We start from the raw sequence: 16,108 nt of genomic DNA, 5'->3' as shown, positions 1-16,108 counted from the left end.
AAAAGGCATTCTCATCATTCTGTTGATGAGATCAGATCATTCATTGATTCTGTTGCTGCAGTGTTGCTACTAAAACTGGTCTTAGCAGGGTCTCCTTGGCAGCTGGATCTGGAGTCTGGATGTTGCTCTATAAAGACCTTTAATAACTTTAGAAGAAAAAAGAAACTGGTCCTGCAGTCGGGTCACGATCGACCTTTGCTCCCGGGATGCCTTTGTTGATCCAGATTCCTCAGTCTTCATGGCGATGCACACTTAGACGTCAAAGTGACAACTTTTTTAGTTCTCATACATATGCCTGTAGCTCAGCCACTGTTCCAAAGCACCAGCACCCATTTCTGGCACCTGGGCCTCCTAGCTTTAGCCACACACACCCTCCCCGACACACTCAAAAACCTTATGTAGAGCCCACATCTTAGCCCAGATCTTCACGATGAGTTACCCTTTGAGGCTCTTGTCTTTTCTGCTAGCAGATGTCAATGGGAACTGTTTTAGGCTTTCTGAGAGGTTCAAATGCTCCTGCCGGGAGAGAGCTGACTTTCCTTTTTCCTTTGTTACCAGACCTGAACCTCAAGGCTGCTTTCTATCCTGTGGGGCACTTTTTCTTAGGTCGTGGAAGGTCCCATATCCTCCTCCTCAGAGTAGTGGGTGCCAGCTTGCCTCAGACTCCGGAACTGAGGTTGGCCCCTCAAGTGATCTGTGTTCCATGATAATGAAAATCTTCTAAATGATTTACATCTGCCTCAACCTTCAAAGTATTTTCAGATTCTGCCTCATAAGGAACCCATTCACCAGAAATCCCTGAATCTCAAGTAGGTTAGTTGGCATTAGGAGAGGTAAGCCCTGTCCAGGACTTGTCAGCATCCATTGTAAAAGTAGGCTTATGTCTTCCAAGTGAATTGGAGATGAACGTGGAGCTTAAGCCTCATTCTAAGAAAGATCTGTTGGTTCAGAGTTTGAGTAGGTAGAGAAGGAGTAGTAGTGGTCCAAGCCAGGTCTGACCTTTGATTAGTTTTCTACTCTTGGTGCGATTAGCTGCGATAATGGGGGACAGTTATGTTATCTAATTTAATGAGGTCATATATTTATAAATACATTCAGTTACAAATTATAGAACAGCTGAGAGTCCTTGAATTACAAACCACAAAGAAAGGACAGCTAATCACCCTGATTACTGACATTTTTCCTGAAAACTGCAACGTTAGAATGTTAAACCTATGAAAAGACACACACATTGGGTTTTTAATATGATTTTTTAAAGTTAATTTATATATTATTTATTTTTGGTTGCATTGGGTCTTTGTTTCTGTGAGCGGGCTTCCTCTGGTTGTGGTGAGCGAGGGCTACTCTTTGTTGCAGTGCGCGGACTTCTCATTGCGGTGGCTTCTCTTGTTGTGGAGTTCGGGCTCTAGGCGTGTGGGCTTCAGTAGTTGCGGCGCATGGGCCCAGTAGTGGCTCGTGGGCTCTAGAGCTCTGGGTCAGTAGTTGTGGCGCATGGGCTTAGTTGCTCCGTGGCATGTGGGATCTTCCCGGACCAGGGCTCGAACCCGTGTCCCCTGCAATGGCAGGCATCTTAACCACTGCACCACCAGGAAGGTCCCACAATTGAAGTTTTGATAATAGCTCTGACATTGTCTGAAGTGATCTAAGAATTTAATATATTTGGTAATTGTTTTTCATATTAGTATTAAAATAGTAATATTATTTATCACATTTTTAATACATAGCAATCGCCAACTGATTTCTGAATATAAAGAAGAAAAGAGACCTAAAACTCCTTCTCAAAATAGCAACCCAGGTAAGACGTCTGATAGTGAATCACTCTTGGTGACCCTACCATAGATAAAGTAAGAGTGAGGAAGTTTTAATAATGAAAAAGCAATGAAAAAAACCAGTGTGTAAACTGCATGTATATTTTTATTTTTTTAATTAATTTCTTAATAGTCTAGTATTCAGAATTGTTTAAGAAGTTAATTGTAGGTAATTTAAAATCAGAGACAGTATTGTCTGAAAAGAAATCCACATATTTAATCATGGCGCCTAAAATCCCATATTATATCTTTGTGTAAATAAGAAAAAAGATTTTTCGGTTAGTATGTTGTATGTTTCCTCTATGATCACGTGAATATTAGTTATTGTATAGTGATTAGCCTCACTAAAAAAGTTACCAACTTTAAGCCTGGGAACTCAACAGTACCTTCCTGGTACTTTAAACAGATGGCAAACAAGAAGAACTGCAAAGCTGAGCCAGTGTGCAGCGTACCAAGAAGAGATTGTTTTTGAAAGATACCTACTGATAGTACAGAAGTCAGAAAAGCAGTGCCTGGTAGAGAAGCACTGGTTATTTTCCATATTATTGTACCAGCGAGGTCTCGCTATTACCAACTTCATTCCTCACAAGTCCAAACAGAGTGAGATAGGCTGACTTCATCAGAACCAGATGTTTCTTCTGTGTGTTGGATAATTGTCATGACACTATAATTTTGTTAGAACGAGATGCTCTGTTGCCATTAGTTAAAGGATTATCATAATATTCAAATAGCCCAACTGGAGACTCAGCAAATTCTAATAAAAGCACAAAAATACTTCACATTAAGAAAAACACTATTGTGTTCCCTAGATGTGGCACCTAGCGCGTTGTACAATCTGTATGAGGACACCTCTAACATAGTAGACCTCTGTCCATCAAAGAACTTCTGTAGGTTGGTTTTACACGTTAGAGGAGATACAGAGATGAAATAGAGCTTTGGTCTTCAAGGTGCTCATAATAGAGTTGTCCCTGGTTAATTTCTGTATTTTTTTAAATGGAATTTTCAAAGAACACATTTATTTATTTGTCCACAAATTAACTATCAAGTATCTTTTAGGTACTAGGCACTATTCTGATGTCACAGGATGCAAACATGTAAAAAACACAGTCCTTGGGCTTCCCTGGTGGCGCAGTGGTTGAGAGTCCACCTGCCGATGCAGGGGACACGGGTTCGTGACCCGGTCCGGGAGGATCTCACATGCTGCGGAGCGGCTGGGCCCGTGAGCCATGACCTCTGAGGCTGCGCGTCCGGAGCCTGTGCTCCACAACGGGAGAGGCCACAACAGTGAGAGGCCCACGTACCACAAAAAAAAATAAAACGAAACAAAACAACAACAACAAAAACACAGCCCTTGCCCTCCAGGAGCTTGTTATTATAATGATCATTTTCATTATTTAGTATACTTTATTCTGTGCTTACTATGTCCCAGAGCCCACTAGGAGTTTATAAATTGTCTTTATGTATTTTTTTAAATTGGTGTTTCATATGTGCCAGATATTTTAAGTCCGTGGTGAGAGATTCGAGTTTTAAAAAGTGCATGGACCTTAAGGTAAGCGTGCAGAGTGAGAAGTTTGCCAGGTAAAGAGGCAGAAGGACAGCGTTCGGCTGGAGGAACAGCTATCAAGATCACATGTTTTGCAGAAAGAACAGCAGTGCACAGGCTAAGATGTACGAGTGGACTTGGCAGGATTTATGAGCAGTTCAGTTTTGCTGGTGCAGAAAGGGTGCTGTGGGGATGGTTGGTAAAGAACACCTGAGGAGGGGCTGGAGAAAAGTAGGGCAGGCACTGAGCTCCACAGCAGGACAAAGGGAAGGTCTCCTGGGGACAATCTGAGTCACATACTGCAGGGATCCTCCTCTAGGAATTTGAGTACCAGCCAATAACGAAAAGATGTCAGTGGAATTATAAAGCCCTTAACTGAGGACTGAGGGTCTTGAGATGGAGGGAAGTAGCATTATTCCACATAGATCAGTTTCTTTTTTTTTTTTTAATATTTATTTTTTTTGTCTGCGTCAGGTCTTAGTTGTGGCGTGCAGGCCCCTTGTTGCAGCGTGTGGCCTTCTCTCTAGTTGTGGCGCGTGGTAGATCAGTGCCTATATTTGTTCATCTGAGTGTGCTAAATAAAACTCTCATTCAAAATAAAAACTAAAAAGGAAAAACAAAAAAAGAAAAGTAGGAGAGAATGGTGGTGATGTTGCAAAATTTTTTTTAAATGAAAAATTCAAGGAGGGAGTATCAATTATATCAAGTAAAATTACTGAAAAGAAAGTTGGATTTAACTCTTAAAAGTTCTTTGGTGGTAACCTTTTCATAAGGACAATTTAAGAGTCATAACATCTACTTTTTACATGAGTGGTACTTCTGATGTCCAAATATGGAAAAATTATCACATCTACCAAGGTCCTACCTAAGTTTTTCATAACAGCGGCAGCTGCCCACCCAGGGTCAGAGAAAACAGTCTGGCCTGGTGAGTACGCTTGCCCGCGTCTTCCCAGAGTTGTCAAAACCTGGGAGTGGGACTTCCCTGGTGGTCTAGTGGTTAAGACTCTTTGCTTCCACTGCAGAGGGCATGGGTTTGATCCCTGGGGAACTAAGATCCTGCATGCCATTCGGTGTGGCCACAAAAACAAAAACAAAACAAAAAACCTGAGAGTCAACTGTGAGGAATTAAACGCTGCTTAGTTGGAGAAAATTAACTGATCTTTCCATTTTCTTTATAGGAACTTGCATACTTTAGAACATATTATCAATCATCAGAATTCTTTGGTTTTTTTCTGGTTGAAATAGGATTGTTGCTTGTTTCAATTAGTTTCTGACGTCACTGTTTCATCTATCCCTTTTACGCCTTTATTCAAATGGATATAGAAATACAGGAATCTCCAAGGCAAATATCAAGAAAAACAAATTTGAGGAAGGTTATTCTGTGAAATAACCTGACTGTAATCACATATAACACATCAACCCAAATAATACAGACTTCATGTAAACAGTGCAACTGTTTGAGAGGTTCCCCAAACCACACCAGGTTTGGCTCTTCCATAGAACTCCCAGGACTCAGCATGTGGTTGTACTCATGCTTGTGATTTATTACAGTGAAAGAATACCAAGCAAAATTAGCAAAGAGAAAAGGCGCACGGTGCAAAGTCTGCAGGACACCAGGCGCAAGCTTGCAGGTGTTCTCTCCCCGTGGAGTTACTGCATGTACTTCATTCCCCCAGCATCAGATTATGACAACACATGTGAAATGTTGTCCAGCAGTACCAGAGTCTCTCCCTCCCTCCTTCCCTCCCTCCCTTTTTTTGTTCATCAGCTTAAGATACGATGACATATGCCTTACAAGCTGAAGAAGCATGATTTCTATAATCATTTGCCACATAATGGGAAGGGTTGAGAAAAATGACATCCCTCACGACTACACAGCACTAACTGTTTGGACCGTGCTGCTCTATGTGGTGGGTCCAGATAGACTCTTGAGCAATGGAAGGACACAGTCTCAAGAGATTATACTTTTAAAATGTATATATATTTAACACTTAAAAAAAATTCAACTTCTCCACCTTTACCATCCAGTTGACCCCATTTGCCCTTCCCTGCCTCCCTTCCAGGAGATTATCCTTTATAAAACTGGAATTACAAAGTCTTTCATGCTTATCTTGCAATTGGAAATAGGGCCAGAAAGAGTTTGTTTCCTGTGTTTTGCCGTGCTCTAAAGTACAGTGCCTGTAGACCAGGCTTCCTTGTGACAGGGCGTTTTTACCCTGAACTGAAGAGCCGGAGAAGTTGTGTTACGTGATGGCAAAATACATATATTCTCTATGCATTGCTCTGAGTGATGGAAGTCCAGAAATATCATGCTATTTAAGTTTGCTATTGTCAGTTTATGGTACTGATCCTACTAATGATATCATTTTCTGTCAGTCTCACAGTTTGGTTAGGATTATGGTCATTGTAAACAGCACTTCACTTTTAGGTATCAAATTTTGATAAGTACTGTTCCTTTTTTTTTTTTTTTTTTGCATTTGATAAATTTAAAGGTGGGGAAATGGCTCTCATGCATAATTGCCTAGCAGTGGTATAATCAGCATTCACTCTAGTATACTCTCCAGGTGTGGTTCCAAAGGAATACTTTTTTTTTTTTAATTAATTAATTAATTATTTTTATTTTTGGCTGCGTTGAGTCTTCGTTGCTGCACGCAGGCTTTCTCTAGTTGCGGGAGTGGGAGCTAACCTTTGTTGCATCACGCGGGCTTCTCATTGTGGTGGCTTCTGTTGCAGAGCACAGGCTCTAGGCATGCAGGCTTCAGTAGTTGCAGCACGCGGGCTCAGTAGTTGTGGCTCGCGGGCTCTAGAGCACAGGCTCAGTAGTGTGGCGCATGCGCTTAGTTGCTCCACAGCAGGTGGGATCTTCCCGGACCAGGGCTCGAACCCGTGTCCCCTGCATTGGCAGGCGGATTCTCAACCACTGCGCCACCAGGGAAGCCCGCAGAGGAATACTTTTTAACAAAGCATCAGTCTTACACTTTTAATATTCTGTATTTTTCTATTGTTGATTTAAAATGTGTTTTACTTTTTCCTTTAATAGTGGATGAGAGTTCTGAAGAAGAGTCTTTAAGCAGGTAGGATTTTATGGATTTTTAAAACTTGTGTGTTTAACTAAGGGAACATGGAGAAAAGAAACTAATGTTTGTTGAGTGTTCTACTCTGGGTTAAACACTGTATTATGTGCTTAAATTTGTTACATCATAAAGTCATCACAACCGCTTTGCAAAGTAGCTGTGCTATATAGCTTACTTTATTAATTAGGCAGCTGTGGTTTGGAAGGCTTGGTTAATTGACCCATGATTCCATAGTCAACAAGTTGCTGACCTGTGATGTGACGGTCAGCCCCAGATCCACTCTCATGCCCCTCAGCAGAGATTGATAAGTACCCATGTAGCACTGGGGTCAAGATACAGACCCAAATCAGATCAACTCAGAAAGTCAGATTTAGTTATGTATTAACTCTGATTTAGAGTTTTCCTAAGAAACCTGGTTAGTCCAAGCCTTTGTCCTGATATATTTGACAATTGCCGTGGTAACTAGTACCTTGTATTTACCATTAAGGAGTTATGGCAGATCTCAGGTAGCTGAGGCCTCAGAACCATAGGGTTTTATACAAGCAAGACCTCATTAGGCAGGTCTTCTTAGATATAACGATGTCTACTCTCCTTAAGGTGAATTAGTTTTCTATAAGAGAAGAGTATCTGCCTATAGACCATGTTATGTTAATTAAATTCAACATCTACATAGAGCATCTGTCTAGTTGATTTCTCTACTTACTGCCTTCCCAGTCTGGTTTTGGTTTTCCCTTCAGGGTAGTACCCTTGCCTGGTTTTCTGAAGTTTTTTCTTAGAGTCTTTTTTCTTTTCTTTTCTTAAATAAATAAATTTGTTTATTTTTGGCTGCATTGGGTCTTCGTTGCTGCGTGCAGGCTTTCTCTAGTTGCGGCGAGCAGGGGCTACTCTTCGTTGTGGTGCACGGGCTTCTCATTGCAGTGGCTTCTCTTGTTGCGGAGTGCTCGGGCTTCGGTAGTTGTGGCACGTGGGCTCAGTAGCTGTGGCTCATGGACTCTAGAGTGCAGGCTCAATAGTGTGGCGCATGGGCTTAGTTGCTCCGGGGCATGTGGGATCTTCCCAGACCAGGGCTCGAACCCGTGTCCCCTGCATTGGCAGGCGGATTCTTAACTACTGTGCCACCAGGGAAGTCCCGAGCCCATCCTTGATTCAGGAACCATTGCCTTCACAGGCTGAAATCTTAAAGGTTGGAGGCTGCTGTTGAGCAGGCCTCAGGGGTGAGGCACAGGGGTGATTTGGGAGGGGAGCCTATAGGAAGGAAGATATTTAGGCAGTACATAGGGAAAGAGAGGCACAGCTGCCAGGACTGTTTCTACAGCACTGTCTCTGCTTGGGGATCTGAGTGCCTATGAGGGTTTTTAAGAGCTAGCTATTTATGTGGACCTGAATAAGGCAGGACCTCTATAGGAAAACTAAGTAGACTTTATAATTTTTAATGTTTTAATCTCTCTGGGAATAGTTTAACATATAAATTAAACATATAAATTTGTTCTTTGACTTTTGTACATTTAACTTGCAAACATTTCAGGGGACTCCCTGTACTGTTTTAGAGTAAAGGGGAGGAATGGGGCCTTCTTCTTTTTTTTTTTAATAAATTTATTTATTTATTTATTTAATTTTTGGCTGTATCGGGGTCTTCATTGCTGCGCGCGGGCTTTCTCTAGTTGCGGCGAGCGGGGGCTACTCTTCGTTGTGGTGCGCAGGCTTGTCATTGTGGTGGCTTCTCTTGTTGCAGAGCATGGGCTCTAGGCGTGCGGGCTTCAGTAGTGGTGGCGTGTGGGCTCAGTAGTTGTGGCTCGTGGGCGCTAGAGTGAAGGCTCAGTAGTTGTGGTGCACGGGCTTAGCCGCTCCGCAGCATGTGGGATCTTCCTGGGCCGGGGCTCGAACCCGTGTCCCCTGCATTGGCAGGTGGATTCTTAACAACTGTGCCATCGGGATAGCCCGGGCAGCCTTCTTTAATAAGTGGTTTCCCTGCTGGAGAACCAAGACTGCCATTTTTGACGGACACAGATTAGTCTTTGAACCAGGCACGGACAATGGAGAAGGAACAGCATATCCTTCTACTTTATTTTAGGTCATCAGGTTTGTTCCAGTTCGGGTAAACAAAAGTTATGTTACCCATTAATTGGGTTTTCAGTTCAGGTTTTAGGACTTTTGGTGGAAACAAATTATTCTCAGGCTCTGCCAGTATATTGGCTGTCACTCTTTGTTATGGGAACTAAGAATGGGTCTTAGCTAGATATTTCATAGGTTGGGAGAGATGGAAGCAGAAATAGGTAACTAAAAGCTTTTCTAAAACAGAGGCCACATTTTAATGATGTCAAGAAACATCATTTAATATATAGGCAACCAACCTTTCACTTGATTTTTGTTTGTTTGTTTTTGGTTAAAGAAATGAAGTCACTCATTTTTGTTATATATTTTTGCTCTGAAGGCTTTCCAACAAACCTGGTGTTGATGATTCATGGCCTACATCAGACGATGAAGACTTAGATTTTGATACCAAGGTAAAGTTCTCTCCTGTGAAATTAGTTTTCCTGCTTTGAATTTAGTTTTGTGTAGTATTAACTTCTGAAGTTTAGCAGTGGTCTACCTCTCATTGTTTTATGTTTGTAATAGAAAGTTGGTCAGAGCAAACCATTTTATAAAAATATGACTAGTTGAATTTTTTTTTTACTTTGCTAAATACTGAAGGTCGGGGCTGAAGAGAAAATGGGCTGGGAAGTAGATAGTGACAGGAAAAGTGTATTGGGAAGCGCTTTCCCACAAGGGAGGAAATACGAAATTTGGTCAAGCATAAGGATTCTTACTGTGACTTTTCAGCCATACTGACGTGATTTATATAATACTCATGCTTAAATGAAATCTTTAGTGGATACAGTTACTTACTGAAATAATCATAGAATTTTCCTGGGGCCTTTCAGTTCCAAAACTATTTAGCATATATCATCTAGTTCTTTTTTCTTGGACAATTTTTATTTTGGTATCATAGAGTTGTTAGGAGAGAGCTTTGTTTTTCTCTGTTTCTGTCTTTGGTTCTGCATTAAGCCTAAAATAACAGTTGAAATTATGGAAATTTAGAAATTAAAATTCTGTTTCTCAAAATCCATATTATGAAGGGATTTTGCTGTGTTTTCTCAAGCATTCCATTAGCGTATATTCAGGGAATTCCCTGGTTGTCCAGTGGTTAGGACTCCACGCTCTCACTGCCAAGGACCCAGGTTCAATCCCTGGTTGGGGAATTAAGATCCCGCAAGTGGAGCAGGATCTTAGTTCCCCGACCAGGGGTTGAACCTGCGCCCACTGCAGTGGAAGCATGGAGTTTTAACCACTTGATCGCCAGGGAATTCCCAATACTTCTTATTCTTAAAGCTCTTGTTTTCTTCTCTAGAATGTCCTGAAACCAAGCTTAACAAAGCTAATGAGTGCTTCTCGGCAATCCAAGAAAAACAGTAAGTTATTTGAAGACTGTCCGTCTTGTGTTATTCACTGATTTGAAATTACAGATGTTCTCATGTACTCCACTTTGTTTTCACTATAGTAGAAGCAAAATGTGGCATCGTGAGGCCAGAGAAGAGAACCTTCTTTGAGGACAATAGTTCTGATAGTGAAAATGAAGATGTGGTCGAAACCTTTCCCAAACCATCAATCAGACTCCAGGGTGTCTCTCATCCTGCTTTCCCATCACCTGAACCTCTCCCAAAACCTCTCAAGTCTTTAGCAGGCCTTGGTCTTACAAAGGTAAGTTGTTCTGTTTTGTTTTTAACTTTTTTTTTTCTGTGCTTTTTCACATACCAGACCCCTGATTCTTACAGTGATGAAAAGAATCCCTTACAGAAATGGAATTCCTCAAGATCACGATAGAAAACAGTGTAACAACAAGAGCAACACATGTGCAGGATTGAGATTTATGAACGTTGGTGGCAGTAAACCATTCTGAAGTACGCCATTATGAAAGGAAAGAATTAGAAAGCAACTAGAAAGAACAGCTAGATGAATATGCAGATGGGGAGGGGGATGAAGGGGAAGAATTCATTTAAGAAGGACAAGATGAATTTAAAGATTGAATGAGGGTCAAGATGAGAGAGATTATTATACAAACACAACAGAAATAGTGGGGTTAAGTGAGAGCAGGAACTCTATAAAATGAGATAGAAATTATTTCAAATTCACATTAACAAGAGAAAGTCAGGTCATGGGAAAAAATGCTCGTACTCTTTTGAATGACATATAGTTGATTTTTATGAAGAACTGAAAGAGAATTTGATCCTAACCTTTTTTGATTGTTCTTTTTTAATTGAAGTATAATTGATTTACAATATTGTGTTAGTTTCAGGTGTACAGCAAAATGACTTGGTTATACATATGTATGTATCTGTATTATTTTTTTTCAATTATTTTCCATTATAGTTTATTACAAGGTATTGAATATAGTTCCATGTGGAAGTTAGTTTTAATCTGAAGTTTTTTCCTTTTTAAAAAATTCTCACTTTTAAATTAATAAGGTTATGTCTTACATTTAATCTAGCAAAACCCTTGTTCATAGATAATGCAAGATGAGCTCTGTTTTAGACCTTATCAGATTTATTTTGAATTAAGAATTTTTGGCCCTTCTCCTTCTTGTGGTTTCTTACTTACTGTTTGGTATATACTTAACTTACTTAACTAATTTATCTTACTGTTTGGTATCATCTTGGTAGGCATTTTAGATCTTTTTGAGAATAGACAGAGAGGAAATAAATAAGTATTTTATCTAGTTTTTCACTAAGATTATAATTTCTAATTATGTAAATGAGGTTCTTAATTTCAAGTCATTAAATGAGAAAATTTTAAACTGCCACAGTCTTAAAGAAAAAAATATAGAAATCATTTTTTCTGGAGAGATTCTGATTTATCTTTTCCTAGTAATATCTGTACATAATGGGCACATATACATGCATCAAATGAATGAAATCACAATTTATGATTTTTTTCTAATATAAACTACTTATTATTATAAAATAATAAGGAAGGAAAAATTACCAGCAGAGTGTACAAAATTATCTCTGGAAGACAATTTTTTACTTTTTAAAATATCTCCAGCAATAGGTACATTTCATGTTATTCTTGAGAAACTTTATTAACTTCAGTATTTATAGTTAAACTAGCATGTAAATATTTTGTTATACAAGTTAAACTAACATGTAAATTCTTTCATATCTAAAACTCAGGAATCCTGGTTACTTGATTTTTTAGTCCCTTTGTTCTTCCCTCGTGTGAATATTGGGTCCTGTTTGTTAATCATAGATGTATCTGAGAACTTTTAAATCTCCAACTTGGATAATCATAGTTTTACTAATTTTTTTTAGTACTAAATCATTTCCCCAATCTTTAACTGCCATTCTATAAGGCGTAGATAGGAAGAGTTATTAGCGTGCTGTTCACAGGTGAATAAGAAAATCATGTGAATTTTAAAATAGGGTTTTATGTTTCTTCTGTACATCATAGTAGTACTTAAAAATGCCTTATAATTCCATAATCACATAAACATTCTCTTCTACAATTTTTTTTTTTTTTTTTTTTTTTGTGGTACACGGGCCTCTCACTGTTGTGGCCTCTCCGTTGCGGAGCACAGGCTCCGGACGCGCAGGCTCAGCGGCCATGGCTCACGGGCCCAGCCGCTCCGCGGCATGTGGGATCTTCCCGGACCGGGGCACGAACCCGCGTCCCCTGCATTGGCAGGCAGACTCTCAACCACTGTGCCACCAGGGAAGCCCTCTTCTACAATTTAAAACTTGTCTTTTAAGATTAATTTTTGAAAAGGAATCTTCTTGTAGTCTCTTGAGTTGGTGTTTTACAATTAAATCTTTTCATTAAACTTAAAAATGCTTATTGCTATTATATCCCAGAAATGAATATTTGCACATATTCATGAAAGAGTATATTTTATATCCTTAAACAAATGTTGCAATATATAATCGAAAAATTGAAGCTCATAGTTTTCTTCCCCAGTCTTGTTTATATTTTCAAAAGTTCAGAACTCTGCATAGGTTTGCATCATTTAATTATACCAGGTTAGTATATTTTACAGATATTTATCTTAACATCATATGCTTTTCCTGAACAAGTTTATCTATTACTAATCCAAATGCATTTATCCAAATCTTTCTTCTAAGTCCCCTGGGTGCCTCAAATTTCTTATGCCCCAAGCTGAAGACATTGTCCCTGATGCTTTCCTCTTTCCTGACTCTTTGTAAGCTACTCTGTCATCTGTCTTCCCCATCCTAGTAGATAACATCACTGAAATACCGAAGCAGGAAAAATCCTGGACTCCATCCCTCCCTGAAATCACCACATCCTGTTGCTCATCAAGTTCAGTATTTTCTACCTGCTTACCATTTTTCATTTCCTATTACTTTCTCACTTATAATTTTGAAATGCTCTTTTCTAGTTTTGCTCCCCTGATGTTCATCTTTATGTTGCTGCCAGAGTGACCTTTCTAAAATATATTTGTGAAGATGTAACGCCTCTACTTATGTAGTGGATCCCCATCACGTGAAGGAGAAAGTTCATGTTCTAGGAGGACACTTGCTTTTTTTGGTTTGGCTCTGATCCTCCAGTTTTGTCTCTCATTACCATTCCTGGTAACTGTGTTCTAGTTTTCCACGTGACTTGTTATGTTGTTTCACGCCTCGTCCTTTTGCTCAGGCTGCCCTTTCTAGAATCCCCTTCACATCCCCGCTCTACACTGTGTCTGTCTTTTAAGACACAGACCTGTCTTTGCAGCATTTCCTGAGCTACCCAGATACAGCTGACTCCTCTTTCCTTTGTGCCCTTCCTGTACTCTGTTCACATCAATTGTAGAGCTTTTGAATGATACTTTTCTCTTCTTATTTGTTTTCATGTAGCTCTACTTCTCCTAGAATACAAAGCAGAATCAGTCTTCTATTTATATTTCCAGCTTTTCTCCCAGGATAGTGCCTATGATTTGACAGATCCAGTAAATGTTTGTTGTCTTACTGATTGATTGAATGACCAAATGAATGAATATGATGTTTTCTGGAATTAGGTGTTTGTTTTATTTTGTTTTGTTTTTATAGGAAGGAGCAACAAATCCAGAAATTGGAGAAAAAGAAAATGATACTGATGTTGAAAGTGCTCCACAAGAGCAAATAGATCATAACAATTTGACTTCTTTTGATGGAGCACACAAAAATAATAGGAGTGGTAAGTTAGTGAATTTTTATGAATTTTTTTCTATGCTTAAAGGCTAGTATAAAAACATCTAAAGTCTGTAGATCGAAATATACTATCCATTTCTTTTTAAGTATGTTTCTTTTGCTCTATTTCTTCAGAAGTATCCCAACTACTACCAACTTTTTCTTCCTGAAAATGCCTCAACCCTCTGAAATTCTTTTCTGCTACTTTATTTGATTTAAATATTTGTGGATGGAGATAGACTTATACAGGTATTTAAAATTCATAGTAGTAAATGTTCTCATTAATGGATCTGTGGCTGCATTTTACAGATATGATGTCAGCATTAGGATTAGGAGAAGAGGAAGGTATAGAATCACCTTGGGATTCTGAGGTACTGTCTTCTATTATTATTATTATTTTTTATTTTAAAATATAAGCACTGAGTGATGTTAAAACATAAAAGGGAGGATGCTTTGACTTTACTTTCTCACCTTTGCATTTGCCCATCAAAATTTTTTCCTTATATTTTTAACCTGTAATTAATTAAATAATTGTGTGCTAAATATAATAACTACCACATAGTGCACTTTTGTTAATTTGCAGGATTCACCTAATGAAACCAGTGTAGTATAGAGCAAAAACCAAGGCTTAGAAGTCATAAGGAATCAGTTTGGGTTCTGAAGTTAAATTTATCTAAAAACTGAAGCATTATTCCAGGTCAGCCTATGGCCAAATGTATGTTTCTTTTTTCTTTTCTTTTTTTTTTAAATTTTTGTTGGAGTATAGTTGATTTACAATGTTGTGTTAGTTTCAGTTATACAGCAAAGTGAATCAGTTATACATACACATATATCCACTCTTTTTCGATTCCTTCCCCATATAGGCCATTACAGAGTATTCAGTAGAGTTCCCTGTGCTATATAGTAGGTCTTTATTATTGATCTATTTTATATATAGTAGGGTGTATGTCAGTCCCAGTCTCCCAAGCAAATGTATGTTTCTTTGGTACATATGGATGTGTAAAACTCCTAGTGAGGTTCAGAGAGAAACAGGTTGAAATGTAGTTTTTTACCACTTAGACCTGAAAAAGATAGTGCCTGAGAATTAAAAGTATTATTACATTTGGATTGTCAAATAGATCTCCAAGGAACATTTCAAGAGAAGCAAAAGAGTGGGGAATAATAAGTATGTGGCGTTATAATAACAACAGTTTGCTTTAGCAATGTTTTAATAAGTACACACCATTTTGGATAGTTAAACTAGTGTGCGTTGAGTACCTTTATGGCAGCCGTACTTGAAGTAACGTAAATATAAAGTAATGATGACCTGTTGTAAAGTGACAGCTATGGAAAGAAATAAGAAGGGCCTGATCCGTTAGATATAGGCAGCTGCTGCAGTGATACAGCACTGTTTAAAGTCAAAAGACATGGTAGCATCCTGGTTCTGTCACTAGCTGTGGGATCTCGGAAAAACTTGTCTACCCTGGTTGAGCGTCAGTGACCTCCTTTGTAAAAATGGTACTGGTACCCACTTCTCAGGTATGTGTAGGGAACAGATGTGGTAACAGCTGTGAACACACACTGTAAACTGTAAAGGGTGCTATAGAAATGTAAGACAAAAATGATCACAGTCGCAATTAGTGACTCACTAAATGCTGGGATACTTTTTTAAAACCCGAAGGACAATAAAATGACAGTAGTGTTAAGAATAGGAAAATTAGAACGGGCATGTGGATTTCTAGTTTGGGGTATGTTAAGTTTCTATAGACTGTTATCGGAGATCTCCTATAGGTATCAAGTGCTTTGGTACTTGAGGTGCTCTCGACATTTTAAATGTTTTGATCTTAAATAAATTCCTGTCATTGAATACCAACTATGTGCTGGGCAGTTAGACACTGACTGTACCAATTGAGGGGTTAGGCTGTAGTGGTGGGAACATAAAACCAAACAGGAATCCTTTATAAGTCACTGTTAAGTCCTTCATGTAAAGAAAATGGAGAGGGCTTCCCTGGTGGCGCAGTGGTTGAGAGTCCGCCTGCTTATGCAGGGGACACGGGTTCGCGCCTCGGTCTGGGAAGATCCCATCATGCCGCGGAGCGGCTGGGCCCGTGAGCCATGGCCGCTGAGCCTGCGCGTCCGGAACCTGTGCTCCACAACCGCAGAGGCCACAACAGTGAGAGGCCCGCGTACCGCAAAAAAAAAAAAAAAAGAAAATGGAGAATGTTAAGTTAGACAACATTGAGAGAGTTTGTAGTTAGGATGGGGATGGGAGTGGGAGTGGAATTTAGGTAGTCAGAAAAGATCTGCATGTGAGAAAAGCTACCAAGGGGAGGATGGGAAGGAGCCTGTTATGTGAGGGTCCAGGGGAGGGACATTCTGAACAGAGAGAACAGCAGATCCCATCTGTTCGTCATTACACTCTCGCATCTTGGAATGACCAGGAAACAGGAAGTGGGGTAACTGTCCTTACAATCATTTTTATCATTGTTGTTGTATGTAGAAAGTAAA

The 16,108-nt window shown here is 39.4% G+C and overlaps 1 protein-coding gene across 9 annotated transcripts in view; it reads left to right on the top strand.

Annotated features, from left to right (window-relative positions):
- Positions 1-16,108, top strand: part of ANKRD26 (ankyrin repeat domain containing 26) — a 92,167-nt gene that overhangs the window by 15,547 nt on the left and 60,512 nt on the right. For all 9 annotated transcript variants that reach the window (XM_067701464.1, XM_067701453.1, XM_067701463.1 and 6 more), the window contains 7 exons: positions 1,725-1,795; positions 6,392-6,425; positions 8,857-8,929; positions 9,814-9,874; positions 9,964-10,163; positions 13,502-13,628; positions 13,931-13,992. In XM_067701464.1, the coding sequence (XP_067557565.1) occupies positions 1,725-1,795; positions 6,392-6,425; positions 8,857-8,929; positions 9,814-9,874; positions 9,964-10,163; positions 13,502-13,628; positions 13,931-13,992 (628 nt within the window). The remainder of the gene's footprint in view (positions 1-1,724; positions 1,796-6,391; positions 6,426-8,856; positions 8,930-9,813; positions 9,875-9,963; positions 10,164-13,501; positions 13,629-13,930; positions 13,993-16,108) is intronic.

This window comes from Pseudorca crassidens, chromosome 1 (genome assembly GCF_039906515.1).
Source record: "Pseudorca crassidens isolate mPseCra1 chromosome 1, mPseCra1.hap1, whole genome shotgun sequence".
NCBI lineage: Eukaryota > Metazoa > Chordata > Mammalia > Artiodactyla > Delphinidae > Pseudorca > Pseudorca crassidens.
This window is presented reverse-complemented; position numbering and strand designations above follow the sequence as displayed.